Genomic DNA, 18,233 nt, shown 5'->3' on the forward strand with positions numbered 1-18,233 from the left:
TGTGTGTTAATTAATCTGTTCCCGGGTGGGAGCAACTGAAGCGAGATGATGAGATTTAAGAGAGTAAATGGGTGTGCTGCACTCGAGCTGTCCTCTGCTGAGTGAACGAGCAGGGTTAGAGGCTGGGCAAATGGCCGTCACCATGGAAACCAGATAACTTGCCCAGCCCCAAGTCAGTCAGTCAGTCATGACAAGCCGAGTCTGGGAACATCAAACACAAAGAACATGGTGTCCCCAGGCAACTTCAAATAAGACAAAGGTAGATGGTGGAGAATCTGGCACTTAATGTGTTAGTCTGTGTGTGTGTGTGTGTGTGTGTGTGCATGCACAACATCATAAAAACTTTCTCATTACATGGCACTGAGCCCGAACTGTGACTACTCTGATAGCATCAACACCTGCCAGTAATACTGTTAGATCCAAAAGCCTGCTTTGAGGGAATAGCACCTGTCTGTGCATCCTGCACCACTGTCAGCTAGTCTCAGTGCGCATATATAGGAACCACTTTATTTTTTCCAAGGGACAGTCTCAGAGTTCAGGTGTGTGCCAGATCTGCTGTCTGTGCCTAGGGCTCCTGATGGCATCCAAGCCCCCGTGGTAATCAGCCCACTCTGCCTGCTGTTGCAGCCCGGCTGCCTCCTCCTCCTCCTCCAGTGGCTCGTTTCAGAAACATCTGGTGGTTTACATGCAGCACACACCACCTGCCAGACGCCTCGCAGGCTGTGGCACCGCTCGCACTTCGCAGGTCCATCCCACAACGATGCACCGACACGCAGAAATCCCCACCAATAGACATATTGTGGTTGTGAAGACAACTGCAGACGGTAAAACTAAGGAGTTTTTGATTTCTGGTGAGGAATCTAAGCAGATGTGGGCTTTGTTGCAAATGCTTTAAGGCTTTCATTCTCCTCTTCAAAATGAAGAAAGAGTTTTCCGTAAAAATGGTGAATTACATCAGAAAATTTAGGATTAGTCAGTAATCTCTCCTTATTAAATGGAAAAACAAAACGTTTTGTTCAAAGATGCTTCAGTGACTGTACTGTCACTGAACAATATTTAAAGGTGTCACCTTTAAAACAAAGGACAAGAAAAAAAGATATTATTGATACACACCTGAATAGTTCAATGAATTCTGAAGGGAATCGCACCAGAATGGCACAAAAGTGTATTTTCTTACAGGTATCAATTTACTAATGAGTTTTATAATCATACCTAAATATTAGGATTTCATTTTTAATGTTGAAATAAAAATCATCTTTTTTTTTCTTTAATGACAAATAAAAGCGCACTGCTAAATAATGAACTACAATGTCTTATGATTTTTATAAAATGTCCAGGAAAGGGTGTTGTAACAATCAGATCGGCAAATATGAAGATGACAAATATTTTATGCAGCACTTTTTTCAATTTAATAATAGAAGCACAAGGCAATAACATATTTATAATGTTTTTTAATCAAATTACATTTATAAAACTATTGTGCAAAACAATGTCCTTTTAATCTTCTTCAAACGCTCTGCACCAGTGGATAGTCATTGTCCTCTTAAATTAGGAAATATACCAAGTATGCATAATTTAAACAGCAAGTCGTAAGCTTATACACTACATATACATATTTACACACACCTGGCCCTTGATGTGCCCCTTACTCAATGACAAGAACAAGGCAACTTTTACAATCAACGAGGAAATCCATAGTCTTTACAAAGGAAACGGTAAAAACAAGCGATGAGAGTTGCTGTTTGGCAGGTTCTTTTAAGGAGCTCTCCCAGGTTTTTTGGCTGTTTTAAGAAATAATAATAACAATGGTCAAAGACCATAGTTCAAATAGAGACAGGACAAAACTGTACAAACATAAGCTTAAAAAACCTTTTGTACATGCATGTTATCAGCAGAATTAAAACAAGGTCACAAAGGTTAGAAAATAAATATGATATTTAACTTCTTTCAAGTTACGTGTTGACCTTACAGTCAAGGGATTCAATATGGTTGTGGAACTGGCCTCGACAGTGACTTAGAGAGACAACAAAGAGCGGCCAGGAATTTGTGAAGGAGGAAATGTTGGGATATTTTTTATTTTTTGAAACATAGAAGTTGGAAATGTTAATGGACCAAATAATGTAAACACGTTGTGCTGACATTCTTAACAGTAGTTAAGTATTTTTTTCATATATGTTTTTTTTTAAACAATAATTTAAAATATATATTCGGGTATGTGGACATGGAGTGAAATTCAGTGTTTCTCCAGTTCACACACATACAGCAGATGGTCCTCTGGGGACTTCCCGTGGCTCTTGCTGAGGTGAAGCTTGATGGCGTGCTTAGTGGCAAATTTACGGACACAGAGCTGGCAGCGGTACACTGTCCCATTACTGCTGCAGTCGTCTTCTGATTGTGGAGAAAAGAGGGACTCCAGGGGCAACAGTTTCTCACTGAGACTTTGGGAGTCCCTCACAGGCTGTTTGTTAGAAAGCTTGGCCAGGTCCTTGATTTTAAAGCCCAGATGAGCTTCCAGGTGACACACGTATGCAGCTGGGGTTCGGATCTGGGAGGCGCAGTCACTACAGAAGAACACAGGCTGACCGGAATCAAGGTTTTTTAGGAACTTGGTTCTGCCTGTTCTTCTCAGCTGGTACTTAACGTTAGCAAGCCAGTGGCTGATGGTGGTCATGGAGAGACCCGTGAAACGAGATATGTGCATCCTTTCCTGTGGGCTGAGGTCATTGATGATATACTTCCCTTCTAATGTTTGCTTCAGGCTCGAGGCAAACTGGGCCTGCAGAAGAAGAAGATGCTGCGGGTTCCAGTTGGAGTGACGACCTTTGCGTTTGTGGCCAAGCAGGGCTGCGTCGTCGTCGTCGTGCGTGGTTCCCACAACCTCAACTTTCTCGGTGACCCTGGACCTTGAGGACGTCTTTGGGACGAGGTGGGACTGTGTCAAGTTCCTCAGCATGTCCGATATGTCAGACAAAGCATTCTCATGCAGCGGGCTGCTGCATGTGTAGGGAGAGACAACTGTCAGCTTTGAAGGAGTAATGAGGGAGGCAGGAGAGATGGAGGAGGCTGTAGAAGAAGGAGTTAAAGGGCTGAAGTTGACAGAGGCTCCTCTTTCACTTTTTCCTTTTGTGAGGTCCATAGGCTGGTCATCACTGGGTTGGGCAAACCTATTATCTATGACATTTTCCAGCTTTTTGATCTGAGAGGGAGGGGCGGCCACAGCAGCTCTCTCAGCCATACTCTGGCTAAGCCTAGAGAGCAGGCTCAAGGGATCTTGGTTTGGCAAGGCAGGCTTGGCTGCTTTCCCCAAATGAATGTTCATTACCGACTGAAGAGCACTTAGAGGGTTGACAAAAGGCTGCTCTGGAGGAGTATGGCCAGTAATAATTGTAGTACTGCATCTCAGCGTAGAGGCGTGAGGGGACTTGACTGCTGTGTCTCTTTTGGGTTCTGTTGCTGGGGATGCTCGGTCGCTAAGACTTCCCCTGTCACTATTGGCTGGAGTGACTGCCCCCCATTCCCGTGGTGAGTCATCCTCTGGTCCCTTGTGTGATCCAGCTTCACTACTGCAGGGTGAGACGGGATTATCTCTTCTGGGGGACAGCTGTTTAACCCTGCGCTCTACTTTTGCTACTTTCTCAGTCACTTTTTTTACTAAATCCTCCATTGCTTGGAAGTTGTTACTCGGTAATGGGGATGACTGATCAAGCGGTGGGGAAATCAGAGGTTGGTTCTTGGTTAATGTGACATCTCCACTGTTGAACAAGAACTTCACTGGAGACGTTTTCTCCATGTTGCCCTGTTGGAGTTTGAGAGCACTGGGAAACTGGTAAGCTGCATGGATGCTAGGGTAGCCGCCCCAGCTTGGATTCCCACTCTGAGCCTTGTTGATGGCTGATGTCACAGTGTTCTCCAGTGACTTGAGGATATCCAACCCCCCTTTAGGGCTCTCCTTTAGGTCCTCTTCAGTAAGGTAGTTATACTTTGTGATGTCATATTTTTCCTCTGCTTCATCTTCTTCGTCCTTCTCTAGAGAAACTGCCCTTACATTTACAATGGCCTCCTGTTTGGTACACTCCTCCTCAACCTCCTCCTTTTTGATCTCTTTAAGAGGAGGGGAGTGGGCAGGGGGAGTTTTTATAGTTTGAAGAGGGGGAGGGGAGAAGGTAGAAGGTGCCAGTGGAACAGACTGCACTGGTTGTTCAGTCGGAGTGGCAGCCTTTCCATGGTTAGGAGAGGTGGCCTCAGGAAGTGTTTTGATTCTCTTTCCTATAGAGCTGGTCATTCTCAGAAAGTGTCCTGTCACGATCATGTGGGTTCTCAGCTCCTGCAGTGTATTAAATGAACTTCCACACTCCATACATTTGAGTATTTCAAACTTGTTTGATTCAAACTGCCAAGCATAGCTGCCACCATTCTGGTATCGGTTATTTGAGTTAGTGTAGGGGCTGGAGGAGGGTCTTGGTGAAGATTCACTCAGATCTGTCTGTGGGTGCATAACCTTAGGGGTTCCTTCTCTAGAACGCGGTGACGGGATGAGGTCCAAGCCTACCAGTCCTCTTTTCCTGGTGGGCATCATTTTGGCAGCCACGGGGGCCATGGGCTCCTTCAGAGGCACTTTCTGGTAGTGTTTGGTTTTGATCATGTGAACACTGAGGTCTTGGAGGGATTCAAAAGAGTGGCCACAGTACATGCACTTCAAAACCTTTTGGGCGTCTTCTTTGCCCTCCATCTCCAACAGGGATCGCTTACGTGGTTTAGACCAACGCTTTGAACCGCTGCCTGCTTTGTCTTGGTTGTCATCGCGGTAGTGGCCTGTATCGTTCATGTGGACCGTCAACTCCACCAGAGTGTCATAAGCAGCACTACAGCCCTTACAGCGGAATTTACTAGCACCAGTGAAGATTGAGCCAAAAAGTTTTGGGTTTTGCCTGTGGAGTTGAACCGTACTGAAGAGGCTGGGCTCCGACTGAGCAGGCGTACGGGTCTGGGTTTGGTGCTGCTGTAGAGTTTTGGCTACGGCAGACTGATGCCAGTCATAGCTGCCACTGCTGCAGCTGCTACTGCTACTTGTACTGTTGCTGCGAGCAGGCTTCTCTGCAGAAGCTGTCGACTGCACTTGTGGCTGCGTAGAATTGAAATTCAGGGGTGACCACAATGGGCTGGTAAGGAAGGTGGAGTATATCGCCTTCATTTGTTCTAAGGTGTCCACGGCAATGGGAGACGTCATTGCTCCACCATTCAAAGGTGTTGCAACCACAGTGGCCTCAGGTTTTCTGGAGGGGCTTTCAAAGTCTGAGAGTCGGTCACTGGTCTCACTGACATGTGACTCACTGTCCATCTCTTGTCCAGAGAACTCAGCAGCACCAGCTGATTGCTGGTCACATGTCTGATCCGTTGCCGGTTCCACACTTTCCTCCGCAAAGTCGTCTTTCTGTGGAGGGTCATCCTGTGGGGCTGAGGTCAGGTCGCCTGCATCTGCATCTTCCGCATCCTCCACAGTGTGCTCCTTCAGGTCCTCAGGAGAATAGGCTGCAAGAAGAATAGAAACAAAGAGAGAAAGAAAGAGATGAGTTAAATTGCAGGGAGTGAAAACGCCACGTTAGAATAACTGGAGAAAAAGTTTCCCTGCTATGTGTGCCCGAGGACTCCCAGGGATAAATGAGCCATCTGTGTGGGAGCCTTTAAAGCTGAGCTGAGAAATTACAGTCATCCCATTTCACCTCATCAACCGTTGAGGTGTTATTTTCCTCTAGGCGAGCCTGTATTTATATACTACCCCAGCCACACGGAACTTATGCCTCCCCTCTTTTTACTCCTTCTATTGGAGGAAAACAAAAAAGAAATATCTTGGCAAAAACATAATGCGTCATTTTATTTATCTCAGGGCGCAACAGCTTGAAATGAAAACTAAATCTGAAATTAATGAAGCCCAATCTCACTGTGGCATTCTCCTTTGGGGTAATAAATGAGTTGGATCAACCTCCATCTGTCAGTTAATATGTCTGACGCCTCTTCATCTGCCTCTTCTCTGATTACACACACACACACACACACATGCACAATGCAGAACAAAGAACACGTCTTTGAAAATTCAAGAAAAAGGTGTCCAAAATATTATTGTACATTTTTGACATGTTCAGCGCATATCACACAGCCACCAGCGCTGACGTGAGCTCATTTGTTTCTTATCATCTAAGAGTGTCAGTCATCAGGAAGTGCCATTAAAGGCAAACAACAACAGTTCCAAAACAGGTGTTAAATGTGATGCAAGTGTGTTACGATTTTTTAACAATTCATTAAAAATGAAATGGATGAATGACAGAACAGAAAAGGGAGAAAAGCAAGAATTTTCAATAAGATGGTAACCTGTCTCTCCGTATGTGAGGTAATGAAAAACTGGATAAGAATGTGTTAGCGGTGTGTGTGATGCGTGTGTGACATTCACATATGCTTATAACCCCTGAGTCTCCTGCTGTAGTGATTTAACACACCTAATGCTTACTCACCCCCTCCATCTACAGTGTCACCTTACAACTACTCCACCGACCCCTCCCACATTTTATGTCTACCTCACTCTCACTAACACAGAGAACGTGGAAAAAATATCATTTCTTTAAAAACAAACTAGCATTTGGAGAGATGTGAGGCCATTTGGATACACACACACAAGGACAGAGACAAATACTAACACAAAAGCCCACATCCCCATTCTAAATAAAAATGTCATAGCTGGAATAACTCCCATTTCCAGTGCTAACAGCCAATCTCTAAGCAGCCGTGTGGCCAGCGCTGGTCTGATTTGGGCCCTGGGGGCACAGTTAGAAGGCGGTCCCTCCAAGACGCCCGTCTAATCGAGACCTGGCAGGTACAGCCCACTCTTGGTCCTGCCGGTGATTTGGTTTGTCACTGGGTATCCATTACCTGCCATTCTCCGCTGATAGACCCCGACAGCTCTGATCAAAAGATGTCGTTGGTCCCGAGTTCGCCAGGCAGTCAGTGGCATGTCGTTTGTAAAAAGGGCCAAGCAGGGTGTAAATAAAATGACATGATCACTTCCCTGGTCCCTCATGTTCTGGACACAATTATGATAATGCGGATGTGAAATAGGAGGGAGGGGTCTGAGCATAGAAAAGGCAGAAGGGAGCTTACCTCTTCCTGCTCAGGCAAACATGCAAGAGAGATATCTCACTCTTACAAGTGCTTAAGAAACTAAAGAAACCGCCTTTATTCTTTGGGTCACTTTTTTTTCGTTTATGTCACAAAACATTTTGATATTGTAACTTTGAGAAATGTTTTTTGTTAATTATTTTTAATAGCTGGATGCCAGCTTTTATCACTGGTTCTCTGATCCAATATACGTATCTGCTCACTTGTCTTCCCCAAAAGATGAAATATACAAGCTTTATACAGTATATATATATATAATATATTCTTTCTTTCTTTTCTTTACTCTAATACAAAATTCTGATTAATGCCACGCCACTACACCGTGAGCCTTCCTAGGCTTTTAACTGCACCTCAGCTCTGTAATAACTGCTTTATGATTCAACCCATTCCAGCTAAATCTTAATCTGTTATTAATAATTCGTCATTAAGCTTAGATGGCATGGAAGAGGGGGAGGTGGACAAAAAGGACCAACAATAAAACCTACTAAGTCTAGCTGTGCTCCCAAGCAATTTAAAATGCAAAACAAAAACCATTATGTATGAGCACTATCTGTTAATTTAATCCCCAATGACTGATAATCCATCACACAGGGCGACAACCACATCCAATTATTCTATCTGGCTTGACTGACAACAGAGGTGATTTATCAAGCTAATAAAAGGTGATGGGAGTATAGAGGCTCCCTTAGAATAAAAAAGAAAGAGGATTATGAATACAACAATCCTCCTGGATGCAGTCTTAACTGATATCTTGGCATGTGGTAAAGGAATGATATACGAGTTTTCCAGGTGTGTGCGTGTGTAAAGACGGGACAGGAGGGTGAGCGTGTATGTTGTATTTTGTATCTCATAAAGTGACCTGACACCATGTGTGAGGAAAGATAAGAATCATTACATTCTGAATAGTTCATCAGTAAGAGGTGATGCCGGGGGGGGGGCATTCTCACAATCAACATGGCAGTCGTGGCTCACGCAGCAACAGCAGTAAGGCGTTCATGATAACACACAGAGCTGCAGTAATTATTAGTGGCACACAAGGAAAATGCACAACATCAAATAGCTTACGCCCATCTGAAAACACACACACACACACACACACATAGGTAGAAGCAATGAAGGAAGACAGTGACATCTTGGCTTCCAGGAAGCATTCCTGTGGAGTATCATTTTCATAAACATAAGGGCCGCAGACTAGGAGGGAGAGATCATCTGATAGAAATACTGCAGTGCTACTATGACGATCAGGAACAACAGACATGGCAGGTACAGAGGGTGATTAAGCATGAAGCTGCTGTGTGTGCCTGTAAAACACCGCCTTTCAGTTTCTCTGTCTCTCAGTCCCATGAGTTATTCCTCCTTAAATGCTGCTTAAAGCATCTTCTCTGTTCACCGGATCTTAAACGTGTCTCTTAAGTAAAAGTAATAATCTATATAAGAATCATGTTTTTCTCAAGCAAAAATTGTTGGACATATTTAACGCCTTTAGTGGCTCGAACATGCAATTAAAAAAAACATCTCCACATACATCTGGATACCTAAAACTGAACAACAGACTGCAGAAAAGGCAACAACTGCTTCTCTGTTTTTTTTTAAGCCTCTTGACAGTCAAAGTATATACTGCTGGTTTGGTTTCCATAGCTGCAGAAACTGGGAGACACAATCACCCAGCAGCAAAGTGGTAAACAGGATGTGTCACGAAAAAACTACCTGAGAGTGACCCCCCCGAAGAGCACATGACCCCATAATCACTCGAGAAAACAACAAGTTGTTTGTTTTAATTCTACTCAGGCGCTGCACGGGTGTCGTTTTTTTATTATTTTTCAAATTTTCTTAAATAAAAATTGTTTACGGTTAAATCAAATGAAATACATGTACTTTGTGTGTACTTTACTAACCATATATAAATACTATGAATAATATGTAATTTTACTAGGAATGCATCTTTGGCATCATTAAACCCAAAATGAATGTTTACATGATTTACATAACTCCTGTAGCTCATCATTTGTATCTTCAACACTGTATAAATAACAAACTTTAGCATTGACGGAGAAACTATGGGGATCCAGGGATGGGAGGAAATTGTCTACGTGGGTGGTCTCTTACAGCTTACTGTTAAAGATTACAGAAAACAAAAAAAAACATATCAAAAGACAAAAGCACAGAAGAAAGGCCAGTTGTGATTTGTTTAGTTTAATTTTCTTTACTACGCTGCTACTACTCTACACATGAGAGCAGCTATTTTGATGCAGTAATGAATATCCATTTAAAGAGTTGTTGTCTGAGCTACATTTGTCGGTGTAATAGATTGGAGAGCAGCTGATTTCAAACCGGAGTTAAACTGTGCCACAAGCTGACAACTGCTTCTTGGCGTGTGTACAGTATTTAAACTGGACCTTGTGACCTTTAAACTAACACAGGCCTCAGCAGGGGGCGCTTACTGACAGGAAGCAGCTCCAGAACACCAGAGAACAGGAAGTCACTGCAGTCTCAATCAAACAAACAAAAAAAAAATCTAAACTGCAGACGTACACCCACTCACTTAGGTATTCCAGCAGCTGAAAAACTCCTTAAATAGATCAGAATAATTTAGTCCGAAACAGCCCTATTCTGTCAAAACAGCGGCGGTTCAGTAACATACCAGAAATGCCTTTCTGTTGTACATGTTACGTCAAGGTAACACACTCAATCAGACCCAGTCTTCTGATCCTCAGGCTGGCTTAAAGTACCATGAGAACGTACATAACAGGTGACCAAGTCCTGACATCACGCTGCTTTATTCCAGGAATGACCTGGGAAAACGCGGCACACCGACTAGTGCTACTCAAATACTGCCTTTCTTTTTAATGCTGCAGCTCCATCATTCTCATACACAGTATCACATTACTAGTAATCATGGCTGTCTTTGTCACTTTTTATTTGTGTGTGTTCTCTACACCCTAATGGCATTGTGAATACATTGTGTCCGCCGATTGTAGTGCAGGATGTGTGATACAGGAGATGGGAAAAACAGAGAGATCATTCTGGCCCCAGGCAAAGCTTAGGGCAGAATCTTGTCAATGCACATACTAAGAGAAAACAAAGTCTGTCAGACAATGAGAGGGAGACACACACACACACACACTCTCTCTCACACACACAAAATAGATTCAACCTTCGGCTGATAGTTATGTTTTGACTGGACCTCATAGCTGTCAGCTGCACAGACAGACCTTCAGAGCCTGAAATTCATTTTTGTTTTTTTCTTTGACCTGAGACAAACACATCAATGCCTCCTGTTACTGGCACTAAGAGAACAGACCAGTTTCATCAGTACCCAGCTTGGCACTTGCTGCAGCCACAATATGCGATTAACACGAACACGATATCTGGGAAATACACGCATCTCTCACAGGTGCCAATCCAAGGGCAACAGTGAAGATCACAACTAGAAGACCATACTTCGCTCTGATGTACAGTATTTGCATGATGCCTGCGTCTTCTGCTTGTGCAGTCATTTGAACTTCCTTCAGCCCATTTCCTCTGTCCATCATTCTTTCTTATTCGTCTTCCTTCAGCAGCTCTCAGGCCAAGCCTCTCGAAGCTGAACCGAGGAATATTTCCTCATTACGTGAACTGTTAAAAGCCCTAATAAAACAATGCTGTTTAAAGGTCATCAGGTTGTATGAATGAGGCGAGACAGTAAAACAGGAGGATGAGGGCGAGGCAACCAGCATGATCTGGGTTTATGTGGTCTAACCTCAGATCACTGGGACTTCTACTCATTTAAATCTTTTTCTCATTTTCTTTTTTATATCTTAGTCTTATATGCTGCGACAGAACTCTTACTGCACATGTACAGTATTTTATACAGTACCGTACATGCTACGGAGTGACACAGATTTCGCTCTGCAAATACAAATGATCTAGAACATTTCACACAATGTGACAATTTTATGAGGATTGCAACTAATGAATATTTTATTTGTCAAGATGGTTAACAAAAGAAGACAGAGGAACGGTTCACATGAGAACGTGACACGAGAAGTGAGAGACTTTGTTATAATATGAATTGATGCCTAACTGGTCAATTATCAAATGTTTTGATTGGTACTGACAAGACAACCCACCGTGGTGACAGGAAAAGTAGGACCTCTTATAAAAGTTTTATTTATTAATAGATTTTTAAAAATATAATTTCAAGAGAATTATTATTCTGTGTAGTAGGGCTGCTTGATTATCAAAAATCCTAATGACTACAATTTTGATTCTTTTTGAAATCATAATTATTCATTTCTCATTGATTTGAGAATTTGCTTTTACTGAGCTTTTAAACTTGAACGGTAAAGGGACAAAAAACAAAACAAAACTAAGACACAGTGATAAAATAAAATAATGTAACATGTTGGGGAGTTATGTTGGGGTATGCTGTTCTGCTGTTTTCCTGGGTGCCTTGAACACACCCAGGTATAGTGCGCATGTGCATTTTCAGAACAAATATTTATATATATAATAACAGATATCTAAAACGATGTGGCAGTATACTAGTAGTATCTGCAGCGCAATCTAAAAAACATAGACAGAATGATTAGCCTATATTCAACTCCCTGTTCCTCTCTCTCAAAACATGCTGAAGGTGAAACTACAGTGAGTGTGTTCTGCTGCACTGACATCACACGACTGGCACAATAACGGTTTTATTTCGATTGTCTTGATTTTGTGTAATCGTGGGGAGCCAAAATTGTACTACCCTACTGTGTAGTCAACACGTTATTCAGCCTCAAAAATGCAGGATCTTTGGAAAAGGTTGACTGTAGTTCAAAACATCTTCAAATGCTTTGGTTCAATCAAAACAAACTATAAACGTCTATATTGAAGCAAAGAAACCAGACAAATGAGATGGTTTAATTAAAGAATTATTGGACCATGAAACTGGTCAATTTAGTAGCTCACTAGTTATCAACTTGTTGTCGAGGCAATTTAAATCATTATTTGTAAAACTGGTAGATCGGGTCACTATAATTCTGTGTTAAACAGGTCAAACAGCTGTAGAAAGAAAAACCCTTGTTACACTGATGCAACCGTGACCGTATTTACACATGACTATAATTACTAGGTTAGGATTATATTTATTATATACCCCCCCCCCCCCACCCCCCCCCCCCCCCCCCCACTGCTTGATGTTAATGTCCCCGATGCTTAGCATGGCATACTAACGACACACTAAAACATTGCATGCACAGCTGCTGAATTATGTGATACTTCTTATAAATGAAACCGTAATGTACGGATCTAAGCTGCGTTTAATGCGACTGCACCGAAGACTTGAGACAGATGTGAACATATGTCTCAGATCAAAGTGAACTGAGATGAGGAGAAGACTACAAGCTGGGTCAGAGTTAGGGTTGGGTTTGTTTAAACAAAGAGACACAGTCCAGTCTGTAACAAAGCCTAAGTTTGAGGCTGTGGTTGGGACTAAAAATGGAACCGTGTCAAAAGTTAAAACTCAGGTTGGAGGGACGAGGGGGTAAAATAAAGTTGAGCAAACCTCTTTCACAACTGACAGCTGCTGCCATGATTGCCTAGCAACCAGGAGGTGATGGACACAGACGGAAGATGGATGGCCAACATAAATCATGGTAGTGTGTATGGGGGAGGTAGCAGACAGGAAGTGTGAGCAAAAAATTAAAAGAAGTATTTTTTCCCCCCTTCACTGTAGCAGCAGAGGAGGCGCTGTCTGCACCGCCTTGTCTACTTATCTTATTTAGGAGTGATACAGAAGTGGGGCAACCTTTAGGCAAAGCTAAATAGTGACTCCTCCAGATAATTATTACAGTCACTTCAATAAGATCCAGTGGATCATTTTTATTGTGTATAAATCAAATAGATGCTACAGGGTCTACTGTGTGCCCTTCAGAGTCTGAAGTTTTCCTTATTCCATTCTAACTTTTTATAGATGATAATAATGACAGACTGTACCTTTCATAAAGCAATGCTCCAGGCAAAGCAATCTGGGTAGTGTAGTTGCCGGATAAACATCCCTGGGCTATCTGATTATGGCCTACTGCTGCGGCACTGGTGTCTTGTAACACTCAGAGAGAGCGCTTAGCTATCCATCACACAGTGAGTGTCTGTCTAAGGCTTTCCACCCTGCTTCTTCTCGTCCTGGCTCTCCAGTTACAGCCATATACGGCCGGCCTAAATAATATTCTTCATGATAAATGGCACTATAAGCCCGGTATCCATCATTAATCTGATTTTTAAAGAAGCATCCATCTTGGAGAGAGCCTGTTAGGGCCACGGGAGAGCAGGGAGGCTCGGGTTCATTTAAAGGCCAGGCTGCTGCATGAGTGATACCTGTCAGCTCGGCTCATCAGGGAACTGCACACACACACACACACACACACACATTAACACACAGCACAAAGAGGCACACACATTAAGCACTGACGCCATATGGCCAAATGTGCACGTACTCAAACACACACACACACACGTGCACTTCACAGTGTCTGGATGTGTGTGTCTTCTTTGCATGTGCGTACATATGGCCATCACACTTGTCGGACGTGTATAATCACAAAGCATATTTCTCCCCTTCCTTCTGACATCGAAAGACATGTCAGGGAAGAACATTCTGTCACTCATCATCAAAACACAACCCAGAGTAACTCAATCCACACTGTCATCTCTAAAAAATCTCCCCTCCCAAACACATCAAGGATTTCAGGATGGCTTGCTCATCCCTGGAAAAACTCACTTGCCGTTTTCACACATTCATACACACACACACACAAATGCTCTTTTCCTAACTCCCCATTCCCCTGTCATTCTCCACTGACTGCACGCCTCATACTCCATTCCTCTCCTCTTTGTCTCTACCATCCTCTCTCTCCTTCTCTCTCTCTCTCTCTCGGCCTTGTTTTTCTCTTACTCTCTCTTTCTTTTCCTGCCCCCATCCACCTCCCTTCTCTGTGTCTGGTAAAGCCCGTTTGATAAATGACACACGTCACTGTGTCAGAAGCGAAGGGTGGGTCAGTGATAAATGACTCTGTTGAAAAGGAAATCGGCTCTCTGGCATGGACGGGCTATTCTCCTCCTGGATTGGGTTTCAGGACCCCTGAAGACCAGAGTGGCTCAGTTTCCCCGAAAAGAGCACACATCCCACCAGGCTCTGACGAACTCTACCTCTGGGAGGGGTAGGAGACTGCGTGGGGAACAAGCGGGAGAACCAGCCTGTCCCAATTGTCGCCACAGTGCAGCTGCATCTATCACAACAGTGGTGGGACTATTTTTACAAAGCCTCAAACTGGGAGCCAGACAGCAGTCCCGGCTGAAAACCTTGCCTGAAAGCACACAGAGAGCTGAAAGAGAAGAGTGGATGGCTAACGGTTTTATATTTGTGACACTAGTACAGCACTTACTCTGCACTCCTGTAGTCCAACCCTGTAGCCTGACATCTGCCAAGTGTGTGTTAAAAAGAAGAGAAAGCCCAGTTTTCCGCCCCCGATCTTTTTCCCCTCTGTTGTTCCCACAACCCAGACCTCCTCCTCTTCCTCCTCTTCCTCCCCTCTCTGCCCTTTCTCTCCTCTCTTACACTCTCTTTCACTCACTTGACGGCAGGGTGGCACTGTTATCATTACACGGGCAGGATTTATGGAGTCAGGGCCTATGGCAAAAACAAAAAGGCATCTGTCAATACCTGTGGGAAACACTCTGTCAGCCTTCCTCCTCCTCTTCTCACTGGTGCACAGCCTCATTAGGTATGCACTTATCAGACACATAGATCACAGACGTGACTCAACCTCACCGGAATCCAGCCACAGGACTTTCATTAACAACGAGGCCTGCAAAGCCAAAAACATTTGCCACGCTCACACCTGCAAACAACACCAGGGAAGGCTTGTCGTCGTTAAAGCTTGATAGCGCCTTCAGTCCGGGTATTTGTGGAACAAATAAATCCCAACTTGAGCTGCTGCTGCGAGGGCACGCTTTCTACACATAAACAATAGGAAAGCAGCCGGATAAAACTAATAATTAAAAAAAGAAACAGCAACTTTTCCTCATTTCTCATGACTCTATGGTGGTTGCAACAACTGCTTTTAATAGTCTCTATTTAACATGTTTGGATGAAATTCAGCTAATTTGTAGAAAGAAAAAGGTCCAAAGAGTTAAAAGAACCATGGTCTGGCCTCAGTAGGTGGTCTACAGTCTTCTCATCGCTTCCACAAAACACATAGACGCACGCACTGAAAATCTGCAAAAGCACTTGTCTCGATGTGAGAGACAGAGACTGAAAAAGAGAGACATGAGTGATGGCTGCCAATCTGGCAACTATAACCCTGACAGTGTAGAAAGTAGAGACTGTTGGTCTGCGTCACACTCCCTTCAGCGTCAGACACTCTTTTAGAAACTCACGTCGTGTGGGCCGTGACCAAGGAAAGGGGCTAAGTATCTTCCTCTCAGGTGACACTGACACACAAAGCAGAGCAAATACTGTCTGACACAGCTTTCTCACTCGGGCTAACTGTACATGTTGAAGACGTTCTAGTGAAAGAGCGGGTTAGTGGTTCAATCAAGCTGTAATGCAAAGATCTACTTCCTGTTAAGTTGATGGACTAGTAAAACTTTTTTATAACACTTTCTAAAGCTTTTGGGCTCAGGGCTTACAAAGGGTCTGCTATCTGGAGCTGAAAGGGGTCTTTCTCATGTTTGCGTGTGTGCTACATGGCCAGCTGCTCTTGGTTGTTACGACCACTCAGACCTGACCCAGGTACACAAACCCATTTGTCACCTGTGATATAAATTGAGTTACAGCACAACCAAAGGCAAGCAGCTCTGCGTAATATCAGGTTGATTACATCAAAGTGGTGGCAAACCTCATTGGGCTGGGCACCCCGAGCTTGTCATCTCCAATCACAGGGCCTGTCAGGACTCCATCAGCCTCACGGCTAATTGGACCAACGCTAATGAAGCAGGCAAAACAAGTTTTCGAGTGTGGCGAGAAAAACGCTCTTAGACAGAAGAAGGAAAGAGAGGGAAGCTGAGAGTGCGTGTTTGAAAGACAATAAAAGAGCAAACCAAATTGTGTGTGTGTGTGTGTGCATGTGCATGTGCAGGAGGGAGGGGGGTAAATTTTTCATGCAAGTCTCAAGGTTGCAGTGGGCTGACTCTCCCCCTAAGTCCCTAATCAAGGCCCATCATCTGTCATCCTTTTTCTTTTCTCTCTCTATCACCATGCTCTGTGCTGCAATCAATTCATCATCACCCTTTGTGTGCCACTGAACAGTTGACAACTTTATAACTTGCAGCTGCACCGTCTGACTGACAAGGGTGGAAAGGGAGCATGAAAAAATGAAGAAATGAATAGATGAATGAATGAACAAAGAATTGTGGATTCAGAGAAGAAAAAAAGTTGTTTTCTAAAAACACAAAACTATCTATGTTACAGCCTTTATCCCCGTTCGTCAACAGTGAAACAACAGCATAGCAAAGAGGAGAGAGTGAGAGAGACGGGGGGAGAGAGAGAGAGTAAGAGGAGAGGAGATAAAAAAAAAACACATCCTTCTTACTGATCTGAAATCAGAAAGCTTTCAGTCATTCTTTATGTGCTCCCCGCGGCCACTCTGAGCCAGTGAGCATGTACATTAGGCTGGGGCATTTTGATGAAATAAAAGCCCAGGCCAGCTTATGGCTAAACAGAATGGGAGCACTCACTCAGCCTGTCTCTGATTGACCATTAAAGCCATTGATGAATGGGCCTGTCAGGAGAGAGACAATTAAATCAAACATGAAACAAAGCCGTTGTGACGGCCCGGTCTGACAGAGCAAACTCATTCCTCCCCTCCATTACATAGCACACGGCTCCTTTTACAACCCCTAACCTACTCCTCCTGCCTCCTACCCACTGTGAGTGTGTGTGTGTGTGTTCAAAGGGAACATGTGAGCATGTGTACATGGGAGTGTGATGTCCTCTGTTTGAAATGTGTGTACGTGTGTCTGTTTGTGATGCCTCGCTGTAAAAGCACATTGTCTTCCCTTCTTTCACTTTCTCGTGAGTCACCATGCCATTAGAGAGAGTAAGAGATTGTGTGTGTGAGTGTATGTGTGTGTGTGTGTATAAAAAGTACACTGGGCCTCTCAAAGTGGTTAAAATGTGACGTCAGGGGCCTGCAACACACGGTGGGAAGTGATTTTCTGATGCAAATCTGGATGGATCTGATCAAAGCCGCATGACAGCCAATCAATCAACCGTCAAATCGGACATGGCAACTGTCGATTATGGCTCCTCTGAGCCCAGGAAACTCCATAGTGTGTACTCAGTTTGTTTATAATATCCCAAAGTAAGAAAAGAAGAGGGTGAACTTTTTTTTCCCGCTTGGGCAAAGAAGGTATGCGACTAAATCAAATAGCCCAGGAACCCCTGATGTCCTCATCTGTCTAGGACACGCCTCAAGCAATCACAGCTTTTTTCCACATGGTTCACTGTGACACATCAAATGCAGATGGACTATGAGGATCTGTAAACTCTCACTGGTTTAAATTGGAAACAACAGAAAAGGAAAGAAAATAGCAAATAAATTCAACTGCACTTACAGTTGTTTCATGTTTTCCTTCCGTTCGGCGTATATCTGTCAACGTGTTTGTATTGTATCGTTTCACTACAGTATCGCGAATAATAAACATTTAATTTCTAGCTAAAATAGAATGTCTGTTAAGTTGGCATAACATCCCATTTGCCTGACACGTACATTGATGTGTGATGTTTTGTTTCCACGGGGATGAGGTGAGATTATAAATACTTCACGGTCTAAAAACTCAGCTCTTTGAACGCATCAAAACCTCAATGCAGAGGCAAAGATCAATTAAAGAGGAGAAATATGTAAATTGTCAGGATTGCGCCATCTAGTGGTTCAACTGTAAAGTAGGTAAACACTGCAAAATGACAACTCAACACTGCCTGGATGTAGCGTCCACTATCACGTTGCCAATTTCTTCGTAATATAAACAGTGTCGTGAAAAAGCCCAACGGGTCGTATCTGGTCCGCGGACCGTAGTTTGCCCAACTCTGTATAAATGTGTGTTAA

At 43.5% G+C, this 18,233-nt stretch overlaps 1 protein-coding gene across 1 annotated transcript in view; it reads right to left on the bottom strand.

Moving 5' to 3' along the window:
• Positions 1–1,436: 1,436 nt before the first annotated feature.
• tshz3a (teashirt zinc finger homeobox 3a) overlaps positions 1,437–18,233 on the bottom strand; it is an 18,853-nt gene continuing 2,056 nt past the window's right edge. The window contains exon 2 of the mRNA XM_008312369.3: positions 1,437–5,529. Within this exon, the coding sequence (XP_008310591.1) occupies positions 2,234–5,529 (3,296 nt within the window). The 3' untranslated portion in view covers positions 1,437–2,233. The remainder of the gene's footprint in view (positions 5,530–18,233) is intronic.

This window comes from Cynoglossus semilaevis, chromosome 6 (assembly GCF_000523025.1).
Source record: "Cynoglossus semilaevis isolate Cse_v1.0 chromosome 6, Cse_v1.0, whole genome shotgun sequence".
In the NCBI taxonomy this organism is placed as follows: Eukaryota; Metazoa; Chordata; class Actinopteri; order Pleuronectiformes; family Cynoglossidae; genus Cynoglossus; species Cynoglossus semilaevis.